The sequence below is a fragment of the Netta rufina genome, assembly GCF_964035555.1.
Source record: "Netta rufina genome assembly, chromosome: 19".
Classification (NCBI taxonomy): domain Eukaryota; kingdom Metazoa; phylum Chordata; class Aves; order Anseriformes; family Anatidae; genus Netta; species Netta rufina.
Window position 1 is genome coordinate 11,793,255 of NC_140143.1, and position 15,982 is coordinate 11,809,236.

The window sequence follows — 15,982 nt, forward strand, 5'->3', positions numbered from 1 at the left end:
AAACCTAGCAAACTCCCAGTGAGCTCAAAGGACACTTTCTGTCTACTGCAAGTTCAGCTGAAAGCACAGGAAGAGCTCAAGAGGTCACCACTGGACAAGCAGTGATCAAGCCCCAGCAAAAATATCTTTCTTCTGTTTGAATCCTTCTCCAAGTTGTACTGCAGGAAACAGAATCATGTCACTCCTGCTGCACGCATGTTATTAACTGCTCTAAACAGAGGGAAGAAAATTAATGAAAAATGCAGGTCTGGGTCCTTCTTCTTGGTTTGCGAAATTTGCTATTCAGATTCAAACAGGATGTGATAACCTGGGCTCTGTGCTGAGGATGGTCCGAGGACCTATCTCATTGCATTGATGTCTGTATTATTGCAGAATAACAGTGCAGTTAAAGACACTTACATAATGGCAGCACACAGTGAGAGAAGGCTGCAAATATTGGACATTAATGGACATGGCTTATTTGGGTCAAGCACATTAAAAAAAAAAAAAAGTGGATCCATTTACTCAGAATCACCTCTAGCACAAGTAAAGCTATTGCTGTGAGCCACAAGGTTCAGTCCCTGGGGTGTCTTCAGTTTTCCTATGTCCGACACTGTTTTGCTTATGGCACTTTTATATGCTGTCTCATCAATGTTTAAATCTACAGGTGGTGTCATCAGGTGTGGTAGCTGGCAGATGCAAGTGTGGGGTCACATTTCTCCAAGAAGACCCACAAGAACAAACATTCGGGTGAAAAATATCCCAGCACTAGTTTCTTTCCTAGGTCTTGGGAGATTTCTCCCTTGTTTAACACTGAGCAAGTTGTCTTCTGCCAGTGCCCAGGTCACGTCCTCACGTATTCACCAACTTGAAACTCAGCTCTTTTGGCCTATCTTAAAAGAGTCCAGCCCAGCACCAGTTGAGCACCCAAGCAAAGGCGCTTCACAGCTTGGGCAATCCCAGAATCAGAGCTGGAAGCCCAGGACTGGATTGTTCCCAAGGAGGTGCTGGAACACACATGCAGTGGGGTTGCTGGGGAAAAGGTTCCAATATGTCTTTCAATTGTAACCTAGAACTATGCCTGAAAGCCGAAAAGTCCACGTAATACCCCACTGTGCCTCTTAACCACTTCCAAACAAATCCAGTTAATGAGTTCCTTAAAAAAAGATTGTAGGGAAGTTGAAAAGTGCCAGTACTATCATTTCACACCTCTTTGACCAAGAAATATTTCAGCTATAACCATCGAATAACATTCAACACAGAAAGAAAATCAGATTAATTAGAGAAAAGGTATCAAGATGGTCATAAAAGACTTAGCCAGACACGCACGGATGCGTGATGTGCCGGAAGCAACCAAACTGTGCCTGGATTCGTGCTCTCAGCTCCCGAGCCCAGCCCAGCGCTCCAGCTACCACCGGCATGTTCTTGTGCACAGGAGGGGATCCTGGGGGGGGCAGATTGAAATGATAGTTGTCTAAATACTGCATTTGTAACCTCAAAGATGAATGAAAAGCAACTCATCTACATAAAACCATGCTGACTTCCCAGCTTGCTCCCTTAAATCCCAGCATCTCATCCACTGATGCAGGTCTGCGACCAGGAAAGGATTCCTAGTGCCTCTGGACCTTGAATAAGGACCTGGGAACATCTCCAATCAATTGAGAAGCCCAGTAAACATTAGAAATGGAGCTGATACAGAGGCATCCTTTGCCTGGGATGCATTACCTGCTCCCCCCAACCACTGATTTAGGGATTTCTGACCAGGAGCTAGTTCTGACCATCTTGTCTCACATCCACTTAACACCCTGTCGTGTGAAGGGGTGTAGCCAATTAACTGTTACAGGTCCGGTCAGATTCCAGGTACTGAACTATCACAATCACAGATTCCCCAATAATGCAGTAACTATTATGGGTCTGGTCAGATTCACTAAATTAGCACGGTCACGGATTCACCAATAACATATAACCGCCCTTACTCTAGTTGCGTTCAGTGAGAACTATCACGGCTAGGAACAGTGCACAATTTATTACAGCAACAGGTACACAGGTTTGGATTGCCAGCGATAGTTACGGTCTGCAAAAGCAAGCTAGCATGCATGAAATACACAGGCGTGCAGCCTGGAAATTAACGTGTTAAAAAGGCTCAAAAACTCCATAGAGATTTCCAAGTTTCTGCGGAGACACACGGTATAACCAAAATCTCACGCAAAGGCATCCCAATGGGGGGAAAAGAGAGCCTCAGCCCGTCAAATGATCCCAGGAGTCAGGAGGTCCTCAGGATGGTGTATTCCCTCAGGATGGTATCTCCCCTAACGATGGTATCTTCCCTGACATCCCCTCTCTCTTAGTCCAATTTATATTATTTTCTATCTCTTAGGTGGAGCTTAAGTGCCTCTAGTCAAGCATATCTTAGTTATGATTGGTGAAAAGTTTTCCCATTTCTATTTAAAGGTATAGGCTTCGAGAAATTCAGGGCGCATGCTCAGTGAGGGGTGGTTGCACCTTGGAGGAAGGTAGCTTTAGAGATGGAGATGTGTTTTGGTATTATAATGATATTATAATGAGCAAAAGTACACTAGGGTACAGCATTTGTCAAAACATGACAGGTCCTTGGCTCAGGGTAGCAAAAAGTGAAGCTTATCAGTCTCGGTGTGCACAAGAACAATTGAGTCCCCACCTGGTACAGAGCCCAGCCATGGTGTCTCCACTCCACTCTATGCTCCGTACTGTTCCTCAGAGCTAGCACACCAGGTTCCCCCATCACGATAGCATCTAAGGTTGGAAGCCTAGGGAACACTCAGGTAATGCAGCTACGCCCTACCCTGAAAGCCTCTTCAATGCTGTAAATTTTCTTTAAAATGTGAATGTCAGTTTTATTTTCCTAGTTACTTTAGGCAATTGCACCACACCCCCCTTAAATTAATCTCCTCATTCCTTTTGTTAACCTGTGCTAATTCCACCAATGTTGCCTCTTCTGGATCTTGTCTGCTTCCTGTACAAGCTTTCTGAGTTGAGTGAATGGTTTGTTACTCAAAAATCCATGCATAATCTAATAGAACCCTACCCATTCACTCCTGTTACAGCACACATGGGAAATACTAAACCTGGAGAAGGTTGATTAAACCTTTGGTTACGAACTCCCACTTGCATACTTTGTATTTACAGTATTGCAAGGGAAACACTGTAAATTCACATTGTGGAGCACATGAGTGGGTTTTCAAGCCCCATGGAGTGTTAAAGGCAGCACATAAATGTGGAGAGAAAACTCTTGTCACACCCTTGCTAGGGGAAAAACACAGCAGGTATCTTCACCCTGAGCTACATACCATGTATACACATACAAAAGGATATTCCTGCCCCCCAACAGACTATTTGCTTTAATACTAAGAACAGAGATTTCCCAGGCATTTCCATTTCCACCAGGAGATGTAGCAGCTGAAAATTTTTGCAGTGGTTTTCTGGTTTCCCTAGAAAATACAGATTATTTTCCCCAAAAAATTCATCTAAATCCAATTATCTATATAATCAAATTTACTCACCGAGCTCCAGCTCTGCCTGGATGTGCCTGGAGTAGATCAAACTAGCATCATTCAAAGCACTGTTGAACATGCTAATGAGGACAGAGTATTTGTCAGCAGTATCTGCAGCGATTACTGGCCGCTCCAAAAGGCTCCCATACATGTACAGCAACTGTGCAAGGAAAAGAAAGCAGGGGGAAAACAATCACAACCCTGATTTCTGCAGAGAAATCCACTGGGACTTCCTCACTAACCCAAGTGCTTCACTAATGTGCAACAAGGGGGCACATGGGAAGGGGAATTTCTTTTCTTTACCTATTCTCTCTTTTCTTTACTCTATTCTTTCCAGATAGCTCTCCCCTTATTACAGAGCTCACATTTTCTCTGCAGGTGAACCATATCCCAATTGTCATTTTTCAAACACTTCAAAATTTGTTATTTTCTCAAAAATAACCTGAAGATAAATACTATCATTTTCTACAATTGTTTCAACAAACACTTATGTTAAGGTTTTTCAGAAAATACCCATTTAGTTTTTCTGCAAGATTGATTCATTGGTAAATAAAATAGCCTTATTTCTAGAAAACCTGAGCTTCCAGAACTGAAATCTGAAATACACCTGTGTACTACTGCATTCAGCTCTGGAGCCCCCAGCATAAGAAGGGCACGGACCTATTAGAGTGAGTCCAGAGGAGGGCCATGAGGATGCTCAGAGGGCTGGAGAAACTCTTCTGTTTTGAGAGGCTGAGGTAGCTGGGGTTGTTCAGCCTGGAGAAAAGAAGGCTCCAGGGAGACCTCACAGTGCCCTTCCAGTGCCTAAAGGGAGCTGCAGGAAAGCTGGGGAAGGGCTCTATCAGGGGGTGTGGTGATCGAACAAGGAGTAATGGCTTTAAACTAAAAGAGGGTACGTTTAGATTACATATTAAGAAGAAATTCTTCTTGATGAGGGCAGTGAGACCCTGGCCCAGGCTGCCCAGAGGAGCTGTGGATGCCCCATCCCTGGAGGTGTTTAAGGCCAGGCTTGATGGGGCTGAAGCAACCTGGTCTGGTGGGAGGTGTCCCTGCCCACGGCAGGGGGGTTGGAACTAGATGATCTTTAAGGTCCCTTTCAACCCAAACCATTCTATGATGTTTGTATATTAACAGTAATACCCAATTCATAGCAGCATTTTTTACTAGAAAAAACTAGAAAAAGCATAATTCCTCCAACTCATGGACAGAAAAATAAAACTGGCAACTGAAAGCATGATTTGAACAATTTCTTAAACACTGAACAAAGCTCCATTTTGTCCGTCTTCATGGGAAGAGCACATATACTCCCAAAGCTTTCAGCAAACACCCTGCTAGCAGCTCTCTGGTTTAACAGTTTGTGAGGGACCTGTAAGCCTGAGTGTCACTGAGAAAAGCCCCAAAGTTACAAGCCTCATTGTCCCACTGTCAGCAAACACCAGCCCCATGTACCTGTAGGCACAGTACTGCCTGCCCTCCTCTTGCACAGCCTACCTGTAGGTTCCCTGATTTCCCTTCTACAAAATGGATGTGACATAAAAACCTTAAAGGCATGCTCCAAGTCCAAAGCATCATCAAAAGCCTGGATGAAAATAGTTGCCAGCCGCCGGTCCATGTCTTCTACTTTTTGCTGGAAATCAAAGGCATCTTGCTCAAAATCCTGTAGGAAGGCAGAACAGCAAGCCATGAAATGGCTGTGAAATGACACCATGAAGGTACCCAGAGATGTTGTGTAGTCTCCACCCTTGGGGATATTCAATCTTGGAAATACTAAACCTGACTGGACACAACCTTGCTCTAGCTGACCCTGCTTTGAGCAGGGTGTTGGACTAAGTGGTCTCCAGAGGTCCTTGCAACTTCAACAGTTCTGCTTCTGCAACTTCCATCATCTTCTGGCACTAATTTCCTTGCCCTGATTGTAATAAATCCTTTGAAGCTGAAGAGCAAAAGCTTGTTTGTTTGCTTGTTTTTCCTACAGGAAAAGAGCCTAAATCAAAGACTGGGTTTGACAAACTATGAGACTTCAGCATTTCTAATTTGGACAAAGTGGCTAAAAATTAGGCCATATGTCTTTTATCTGGAAGGACAAAATGCAAGGCAACAGCTTTTACTATTACTATCACTGAGCTTCAGCAAAACCAGATACCATGTTTTAGCTGAAAACAAGAGGTAACAGAAGGTAGAAAACTCAGGCACTGAAAGAATGAGCTTGACAAAGAAGGCCAAGGGATCACCAAAATCAAGCCAGTCTCTGCAGAGCCATTGTCACCACTCCTTCCATGCCCTCCATCCTGAAAAAGGAGCAATGTGGGGCAAGCAGTTTCCCAGCAAGACCCAGCCAGCCAGCACTAGGGTTGTGCCTCCCACTGCAGAGATTTTACTGGGAACTACAGGGAGTGAAGTGCAAGCTGCCCATCACTGCACCAGACAGGCCCTGTCACTCTAGGTACAAGGCACTGGCCTTGCATCCCACTACCAGCATGCTCACCCTTCATCTCAGTACAAACCTGAGCAAGTCAGAAGCCTGCTGGATTTTGCTCCAGGATTATCTTCCATTTGGACACCTACTGCCCCATGAGCAGCGTGGGACAGGAGCTCCTCACCACCAAGCTGCACTATGGCCATTTGTTTTAGCACTCCCTCCTCTGGCTTCATGTATAGCCCTAACCCTGTCCTGACAGCTAGATTTAGCAAACTGATCCCAGGGCAAATTGGACAAGCAGAAGAAATCAGATACTCTGAGATCACAGGACAAAGACTCCTTCAGTAATGCCATTCCTATCCTTCCTTCATAGCCTACCCAGGCTATGCTGCTTGGTGTCAAGGCCAAGAGTAGGACCATAAGGGGGACAGCAGCTCACTTGCTGTACCCTGCTTGTATGACATGTGCTAGTGTGAGCATCTGGGATCTGCATGGCCACTGAGCCATGACTTTGAGGACTGGGAATATTCCAGAGGAGGGCGACGAAGATGGTGAAGGGCCTAGAGGGGAACAAGTATGAGGAGTGGCTGAGGTCACTTGGCCTGTTCAGCCCAGAAAAGAAGAGGCTGAGCGGAGACCTCATTGCGGCCTACAGCTTCCTCATGAGGGGGAGTGGAGGGACAGGCACCAATCTATTCTTAATCACCACTGATAGGACCCAAGCGAATGGCGTCAAGATGAGGCAGGAGAGGTTCAGGCTGGATATCAGGAAGAGGTTCTTCACCGAGACGGTTGTCAGGCACTGGAACAGGCTCCCCAGGGAAGTAGCCACTGCACCAAGCCTGTCAGAATTTAAGAAGCATTTGGACTGTGCTCTTAGTCACATAGTCTAAAATTTTGGGTAGACCTGTGTGGTGCCAGGAGTTGGACTTGATGATCCTTGTGGGTCCCTTCCAACTTGGGATATTCTATGATTCTATGAACCTGCAAGAGCTCCCATATCTCTGCAGAAAAGGCCAGTGGCTCCCAGCGACAGTTTTCTCTGCAGTGACAGATCAGATCATACCAAAAGGAACGAAAAGGTGGGAAGATGACAGTAGGACAGCACATGGACTAAGGCTTCATCGCTGCTCTGAAAACACATACATGGTGTTGGTGTTCCTGCAGGCTGGTCCCACCTACCGTGTTGGTCAGGTCGAGACAGTCATAGGTTCGCTCTGCAAACACCTTGTATGCCTCCTGGAATTCCTCATACACATCCAGGACCTGCTGACTCAGGGCTTTCCCTTTAATCCCGCTGAACTCTATCTTTTCCAGCTTCATCAGGTCCAAGGCATTTGTCAGGAGGTCCTTCAAAGCCAGCAGACACACACAGGTTAAGATGATGACAAAGACAATGAGAACAGTTGTCACACCAGGGAGCTGCACTCGCTGTCATGCTGTGGGACCTCCCCAGGCAAACCACTGAGCAGCACAAGCAGGAAGGGGGGAGCTGGATCCTGCCCACCACAGGCACCGATGGCTGCACACAGCACATCCCGTTCTGGTGGGACCTGCAGCTGCCACTGGAAATACTGTGCCAACTGTGAAATTGCTTTTAAGAGTATTTAGGGGATACGTTCAAAATAACATGAGGCCCATCTCTACTGAGGTGGGTAGGAGGGACTTTTCCTTCCCATCCTCTGCAGCCCGGCTGGGCCTGACCACCCCCCGCTGCCACCTCTCAGAATCCAGCCAAGGCAGAAGCACTGCCACCACTGAGTCCAGCTCGGTGGGGAAGCGAGGACTGGTTGGTGGTCTGCAGCCTCAGAGGACGAGCAGGAATGTGCTGATCTCAAGCACAGTGATGGACCTGCAGCCATCCAGAGCTCCAGGGACAGCCCTGAACACAGAGCTCAGCACCCCAAACAGGCAGCATTTGGCCAGTGGCTACGCCTTTTGGATGGGGCTGCCAAATGGGATGCAGCCTGTGGTCCGTAGCCTCCCATGCTACGCCAAGGCACCATCAGACTTCAGTGCCACCCTTGAGGCAGGAGCGGGGAGATGCCATGTGCTTACAGCTCCCACCAGGGCCAGGCTTATCAGGAATGGCTTCCAGACAAGGGAACAACTGCTTGCTGAACCAATTGCTGAATCCTCTTGCACTGCTGAGGGTAGGGTGCCAGCACAGAGCCACCCTAGCCAGGCAGCAGGCTTACAGAACATTAGCAGTGCAGAACAGCAAAATAATGTGGGGGAAAGAGCCCTTCTCTCTGCACATGTTCATGAGCTAACTGTGCACCCATAACTGTAGCCTATACAAAATTTTGAAAATAAATGCATGTGTGCTATGTAGAAAAAGAACATCCATTTTAACAAACACTTCGTAAGGCAAAAGTAACAGATAGAACAGCTGCCCTTCACTTCATCTTACTAGGTTGCTTGAAAAGAAAAGAGGAGGAAACAGAGACAGAGAGAGGAGGAAGCCTTCCTCATTAACAGGCTAGTGTGTGTGATGCTGTTAATTATCATTTTACAGCTCACATCTCAGCACCCTCCAGATCCTCCACCTGACTGCACACGTCGCAGCCTTTCACTGTCCCTGGAGGTAAGGGACATCACGCCCCACTCTCTGCCACCACGGCAGTGCACGTGCACCTCAAACGCTCCGTAATGACTTTCTTCTGTAGCCCATTTTCGTAGTAACCAAGCAATGAGCCATCAGTGCCCCAGAGCCTTTGGAGAGTTACAGAGCATAATTAGTGTCACTCATATTGTTCTCATGATGACCTGCAGTTACTCCTATGTCTATTTATATTCATCTCTACACTGGCAAGCATAATTTGGTTTACTGCACAGCCAACCTTACTGGAAACCACTGTTATGAATAGTTTTAAAACAGTCATCAGTCATGGTGATTTTCAACACAGTTAATTCAATAATTCATAAAAATATACAACTTGCTTCAGCCAGTAAAACCCTCTGTTCCACTACAGAGAACAAGAGAAGCAGAATAGCAGCCCAGATCTGCCTTTAAATAGGTAAATGGGAGCTGCAGCACCCCAGGTTGACAGATCATCGGGGTATGAAGGGATGACTTGGTGAGCACCGTGCCCCTGCTCCTCCCCGGGCCCATACAGCACAGCCAAGCGGTGCCCAGCCTTGAGGGGCATGCATGACCTCTCCCAGCCAGGCAGGACCCTGCTCTGGGGTGTCTGATAGCTGCAGGAGCACAGGGCCCAGAGACGGCACTGCTTGATCCACAGCCCTCAGTAATCCCCATTCCCTTGCCCCAGAGGGCAAGGGAAGTCCCACAGGGTTCTCCAGAAGAATAAACACACGTCCCAACATGAACAGAAGGACACAGCTGTGTAGCTCACTCATTCACTGAGCAGGGCAAGGTAAAGCAAGGTCCCAGACTTGCTGCTACAGAAGACCTATGAGCAGTGAGTAGCCTCATCCCCTGGCACCCAGTGAAGGTGTTAACAAGTGAATTCATGGCTATAGAGCTCTTCTGAAGGCCTGAAATATCTTTCAGGACCAGATCCTCACCTCCACCATCCCCAGTCTCTTCAGGAAACTGTCCAGCCTTGAAAACACCATCGTGGTGTGGAAGTCCCACTCCTTCACTTCTTGGCCTGGTGCATAATATGTGTGAAGTTTTTCCCGTCTGTCCTCAAATGCCCCTTTGAATGCATTCAGGATGCTGAGCACCATTTGCACCTTGCCCAGGCTCTCTTCCATCTCCCCTTTTAGAAGGTCTTCTGGAGACAGGTATGCCAGGGCCTGGAACAGCAAAATCACACCAAAGAGATCACTTCTGCCATCCCATCAAACAGTCACTTCTTGAGCTGAACACGTTTCAAGTTAAACTTGGCTTAAAAAAAATCATTTTGCCACAGATGGGTTGGGGAGAGGAAGAGAGCGGAGACATTATTTTAAAAACTGCCCTCTGGAAACAGCAGAGTGATGGCCACGCACCTGCTGGATGAGAAGATTGCAGATTTCCTGGAGCAGCACTACCAACCGCGCGGGTACGCTGTAGTGCTGGGAGGTGACCCAGGCCAAACACACCACGTGGAGCAGGGGGAGCAGGAGAGGCTTCACCTTGCTGAACTCAGCCTTCTCTATGGCCTCCAAATGGCGTCTGAGGGGCATCAGGTGCAGGTGAATGTCCCGGGCTTCAGTCAAAGCTGTGAAAAAGCAGAACTGGTGAATCCCACCCAGCTGTGGTGTGTCAGGTTATGGGCCAGAAAGCAAACCATCCCAGCAAGCACAACACATACTCAGATACCCATGCACTAAAAAATTTCTTGACCACTGCTCATCTGAGGCAATAATCAGGAAAGGAGACAAACTGACAGCACGGCAAGGGACAAGGCAACAAAGCCAGGTCTACAGCACCCATCTGGGGCCAGGCCACTTGAAGCAAGAGAACCACTGGGAGAAGCTGACCCAGCACTGTAAAGCAAAGCTGTCCAACAGCAAGTTAAGCTAAAGCTTTCAGCTACCCTGACATGAGTTGATTTCTACATCTGTGTGACTTTACCCTAAAGAATTATCCTACAGAGCAAACACGTGATCATTATGTAATTAAATCCATAGACAAACAAGAAGTGACAGAAGTATCTGAATGCATATAAAGATAACCCCAAAATCCAAGACGAAGAAGAAACCCCAACTAGCAGCACTGCCCTCCCAGCACGGATGCAAGGACGCAGACATAAGCCCTACCACCACACCAGCAGGGAGAGCACAGCACCAGGGAAAGGGACAGAGACTAAAAAGCTGATGCAAACAAATCTGATCTGTGTTGTAATGGGAATTCACACTTACAGCCCAGATTATCCAGTTAGTATTGCTGTAGCTGTACTAAAATCTAATATTTGTTGTATTTTGATTAGACTCTTAAAGAATTAATTAACAATGAACTCTTGGTACAGGGGGTGCTTCTCTAGCCCAAATAACTTGTACAATGTGTAGTGTGACAAACATCCTTAATAGATTAAATGTTTCTATGTGAAGAAGTGAAGAACAGCATTATCTGCCATCATGAACACAGCTAGCAAAGCCTGAACGGCTGGGATGAAGATGGATGCAGAGGGTCATTCATGGAGAGCTACAGGGCATGGAGCAGTAGGACGACGTTGCTTCTCACTGCAGAGGGGAATTTGTAGTATTTCCTTTGGATGAACTTAACTCCCCTAAGCAAAGCGCACTGGAATAAAGATTGTGCTACTTTCATATAACTTCATGTTTAAGGCAGAAGTCTGCTTAATTAACGGGGAAAAATATGCTTCCTTCCTTACCAAACTTCTTATTAACAACAACAACAACAAAAAAAAGCCTTTAATTCCCTACACTAGAAAATGCAATTATTTCATTCTTTTGCTCAAAGCTCTCCTGTCTCACTGAATTGTGCCAGAATGGCAAAATAAAGAAAAGAAGATGGATCTGCTAGTGCACAACACCACCTACAGGCCATCCACACCACTCAGCTGCTTGCAACAATCTGAAAAGGTGGCAAGGAGAGCTGTGGGCTGGCCAGACCTTGTGCGCTCTAGGAGGACATTCTGGATGAGGACATAGCCAGACAGCTCACTGCATAAAGATCCTCTGTGCAGCTTTGCAGGGGAATTTAAGTAATTTTCAGACAGGGCACAAAACTGATGGCTCAGACATTCGCTGCATCATGGTTATAGAGGTTTTAGACACAGCTCAATCCCACCAAATGTCACTGGGGTGCCTTGAGCCACACACCAGGCTTCTCGGGGCAGAATAAGCAGAGCTGAGCAATCCTGCACAGCACAGCCTGCAGGGTCAGGGTGGGAGGCCATGCTCACCCCCGACACCTCTCGTGCAGACTGACACCACAAGACCTGGTGAAATCAGCTCTCAAGGTACACCGTGTTTCAGATCAGTTGAGGCTATTCCTGCTGCATTGCTGTGAATGCTTTATTATGACAGACTGAATTCCCAGATCTGCTCACCCTGACCTTTGGGAAAAGTCTAGCTTAACAGACCAGTGATCAACCCTGTTCCAGTATGGAAAGAAACAAAACAAAACAGAACAAAACAAAACAAACAAACAAACAAAAAAACATCAGAACAAGCACAAGCTGACCAGTTTCACGCCACAAAAAAGCAACAGGGCCAGCAATGTGGTTGCAGTCCCCATGGTCACAGTGACCTCCTAATGACCTCCTAATGGCCAGCACCATTACAAACATATTCAGCTTGAAACCTATTAAATCAGGATATAAGCAAAGGCCAGAAGTCAGCACAACTCATCCAGATAGGCTGAAGCTGCCCCAGTACCTCACCTGCTTCAACATCCATAAGCATAGACTTGAAGACTGGGAAGTAGCTGCTCTCAATTCTCTCTAGCACCTCCATCATGTTCCTGACCTTCCTTGTCGTCAGCTGGCTGTAAATGTACTCCAGGTCATCACACCTACGACACCCAAGACATGTTACAAGTCCGTATTGGGTCAGCATCAGCTGTCCACACAAACCATCCATTTCCCTGGCCCTAATTCCGGATCCCCTTCAGCTTGAGTCTCAATGCTGAATGAAATCAGTAAGAAGCTTCTGAAGGAGGCACGGACAAGACCTGCGGGACAGACAGCTGGCACTGAGACCCACCATGCTGGCAGCTCCGCTACTGCTGAGAGAAGCCACCAGTTATTTCTGCAGGCATTAGTGAGAGATCTCCTGTGGGCTGGGTTTTGCCCTAAGTCAGCCCATATCAACACATCACAGATGTTTTCAAGGGCCCAAGGGAATTCCCTGCCCTGTCTCCTGAGCATCTAAAGCCCACTTTGATGGGAGAACAACAGCCAGCTAAGCTGCACCATTTCCAGAAGGCCCTTCACAAAGATGTCAAGTCAGCCCTTCTGACAGAGGTCTCTACCATCAGCAGAGTCTGCAGCCACGGATGGGTGCTCACACCTCACCCCTGCCAAGCACAGCTCAGCTGTGGGATTGAAACCCATCCACACTGCTGTGGCATGGAAAAGTTCTGCAGACTTTGCTGTAGGGGCCAGGGTCTCCTTGCAGCCATGGAGAGACAGCAATGTCCCAAACCCCCTCTCATCTGCGAGCACCAGATGCTCCTTTAGCCCCAGACATACTGCATGCCTGTGGATAAAAAACATACTCCCAGACTGGCTGAGAGGACTAGCATATTCCAGCCAGGAGAGGCTGAGCTCAGAAATCAGCTCTGCGTTTAAAACAAACAAACAAAAACATTGACAGGGCCTGTTAAAATCAGATTTTTTAAAAATAAAATATAGCTTCTGAGAAGGCTGCATTAGTCTTCACTACACACATTAGCGGTAGTAGCTACATTAGTCTGACACTACCACAGGGCACAGCAACAAGCTCTTCTGGGGCACAGAACCAGATTTCTGTTTCTTAGGAGGTAAAATATCTTCTAGGCCTCAAAAATAAGTTTCTTGTGCAGAAAAAAAGAAGATAGATCCATCCAGGGAGGTGTCCATCAGCCCTTACTGCTGCAGCTGTTTCCTAGTGAACTGTGATGGTAAGAGCACTTACAAAACTGTTCCCTCAAGATGTGAAGGAGCCGGGGCTAGGGCTACGTTAGAATACAGCCAGCTGCCCCACGGTCCCTGAGACACTTTGCAGATTGCGATTATTTTATGTGTGGGAGCAATTTGCCTTGATTGAAGTCTTTACACGAACCCGAGGCAGCCTGCTCTTTTCAACTGGCAGAGCAGCTCTGTCTGCCACCAGCACGCCCTCCATCCACCTGCAGCCAGCACCAGAGCCCACCACGCTCCGGCCAGGCTGCCCGGGGTACCTGTGCTTCCAGAACTCCAGCTCCACCTCCGGGCTGGGGTTGCTGCCTTGCAGGAGAGGTTCTGAGGACTCTTTCTTCAGTGCTCTCTGGATCTGGTAGCTCCAGTCTATGATAGCTGACTCAGTGGCATGTACAAGGGATTTATCTATCAGCTCCAGGCTGCAAAATAACAGACCACCCAGTTAACTTTGCTTTCCACTTGTTTGTATTTATTACTCAGCTTTATCTGCTTCAAATGACCATGTGAGCAGCTGGATTTTACAGAATGGTCTAGCTTCAAATTTCAAAACCACAAAACCATCAAACAATTTTAAGATTTTGCCATTGCTTTAGTACAGGAACTACATCCTAGAGAAAATGAATGAAGCTCAACAGCAACCACAGCAATATGGGCAGCAACACACTTTGATGAGCATGGTTTCATAAAAGAAACGGTGGAAGAGCCAGCCACCACCTCTCAGCACAGCCAGTCCCTGAAGCATCAGGTCCATTTGGGCTCCAGGTCCAGCCTGCAGAGCCATCCCCCCAGCAAGATGCTCTCTTTCTGTTGTTCTTCTCTTCCTGCTCAACCCACTCTCCTGCGCTGCCATGAGTTCTCTCACTCTAGACGGGCTGGCACACTGCGGACAGTTCCCCTCACTGCCTTGGAAGCAGTAATGGCTCCTGTAATCTCACCTGCCCCACGTCCTGTCCTGAGTGATCAATCCCACCACACTAACACAACTCTTGAGGCCCCACAGGGTGCAAACGTGTAGCCCAGGCACGGCAATGACACAATGTGCCAAGGGATCTGCCCCTGCCTGCAATCCAGGCTTTGATACCTTGCCCTGGGCCAGACTTACAACACTGCAGTGTCCAAAGTCCTTCCACCTCTGGCTTTGGGCACCAAGCTGGCTGCTCAGGGAACCAGGGTGGAAGTTCCCCCCAGCTGCAATGCGAGCACCCTGCCTGACGTGTCAGCTAGCAAAGGATGGTGATTCCACAGCTGCTAGAGATACTGCAAGACAAAGACCAGCTGCACACAGGGCCCAGCCTTCCCAAGCTGTCCTGACCAGCCAGAAACGCTGGGGTGGTTCTCCTGGGGACTGTCCCTCAAGGACTGGAAGTGAACTTCAGAATTACTACAGCTACCAGGGAGGTTTAACCATGAACAGAGACAAGTGAAATTATCAAAATGGCTCATCTACATCTTGAAGAGAACCACAAGGAAATGTCATGGGTGTCTGCAAAACCACCCTACTTCTACAAGAGGATACATGCAACAGTTTCCATATCTTTGTATGGGACCGTGAACAGTTTAGAAACTTGCAGGAAGTTGTAGATGTTTCTTCGTGTACCTTTGAATAATAAATCTAGTTTTAAAGGGAGGCAGAATAGTTCTGACCAAGCAGGTGGCATGAATCATGAACAAGTGAGTCACATAACTTCTAGCAGTGCATTTGCGGGGCACGCTCTGGCAGACAGAAACCAAGGGGAATTTTAGCCAGGAGAGCACTGGCTTCCTGTTCAGTGGCAACAGCAAAGCAGCAGAGGTTTTGCCCACAGGGTTTATCCCATCGACCCAAGCAGTTTGTTGCTTTGCTGTGTACCCTTTGCTTTTGCACTTGCTGAGCTTCACCCGCCTGCCTATAGTGTTGCATGGTCCCCAGAGACAGAGGCCATGAACTAGAGAGCAGGTAAAGCAAAATACACCCATCCAGGCAGCTTGGATGAGCAGCAGATGATGGTGAGCAAGAAGAGCCACCACCATCGGTGAGGTCCAACGCATCAGCAGGAGATAACCCAGAGGAAAGCACGGGGCAATACTCACAATTTCTCGTGTTCCAGATCAATGTTCTCGATTCCCTCTGAGCCTGCTGGGAGAGGGAGCACGGTCCTGCCTTTTACTTGGCCAACCACCATGGAGACAGCATTTTTTAGGCTGTGGACATGATGTATAATGTCCTGTGACACTACTTGTGGCCAGCCCTGGTGGTTCTTATGGTTCGTCAGGATGGGCACAATCACCTGTAGCAGGAGTCATGAAAAAGCAATGGATAAAAAAGAGCTGCAGGAGACTGAAATGTCCCCAGGCCCTGAGGTCCCTGCTCAGCCAAGCTCAGAGACCTGAATTCCTTGCTGTCCCAAGCAGCTCGCTGCCTGTGTGAAACGAGGGCAGGTCAGAACAAAGGGACCTCTCCGCAGGCCCGCTTTGCTGCCAATCTAAGCTGTTGTCCAGATGAAACCCACCCATGAAACTTGCTGCCCTGGCTC

At 47.6% G+C, this 15,982-nt stretch overlaps 1 protein-coding gene across 1 annotated transcript in view; it reads right to left on the minus strand.

Moving 5' to 3' along the window:
- DNAH9 (dynein axonemal heavy chain 9) overlaps positions 1-15,982 on the minus strand; it is a gene marked incomplete at both ends in the record, with an annotated part of 197,253 nt that overhangs the window by 178,301 nt on the left and 2,970 nt on the right. Inside the window, 9 exons of the mRNA XM_084298353.1 lie at positions 1,309-1,423; positions 3,519-3,669; positions 5,050-5,166; positions 7,111-7,278; positions 9,460-9,693; positions 9,889-10,100; positions 12,231-12,361; positions 13,730-13,888; positions 15,540-15,736. Of these exons, the coding sequence (XP_084154479.1) occupies positions 1,309-1,423; positions 3,519-3,669; positions 5,050-5,166; positions 7,111-7,278; positions 9,460-9,693; positions 9,889-10,100; positions 12,231-12,361; positions 13,730-13,888; positions 15,540-15,736 (1,484 nt within the window). The remainder of the gene's footprint in view (positions 1-1,308; positions 1,424-3,518; positions 3,670-5,049; positions 5,167-7,110; positions 7,279-9,459; positions 9,694-9,888; positions 10,101-12,230; positions 12,362-13,729; positions 13,889-15,539; positions 15,737-15,982) is intronic.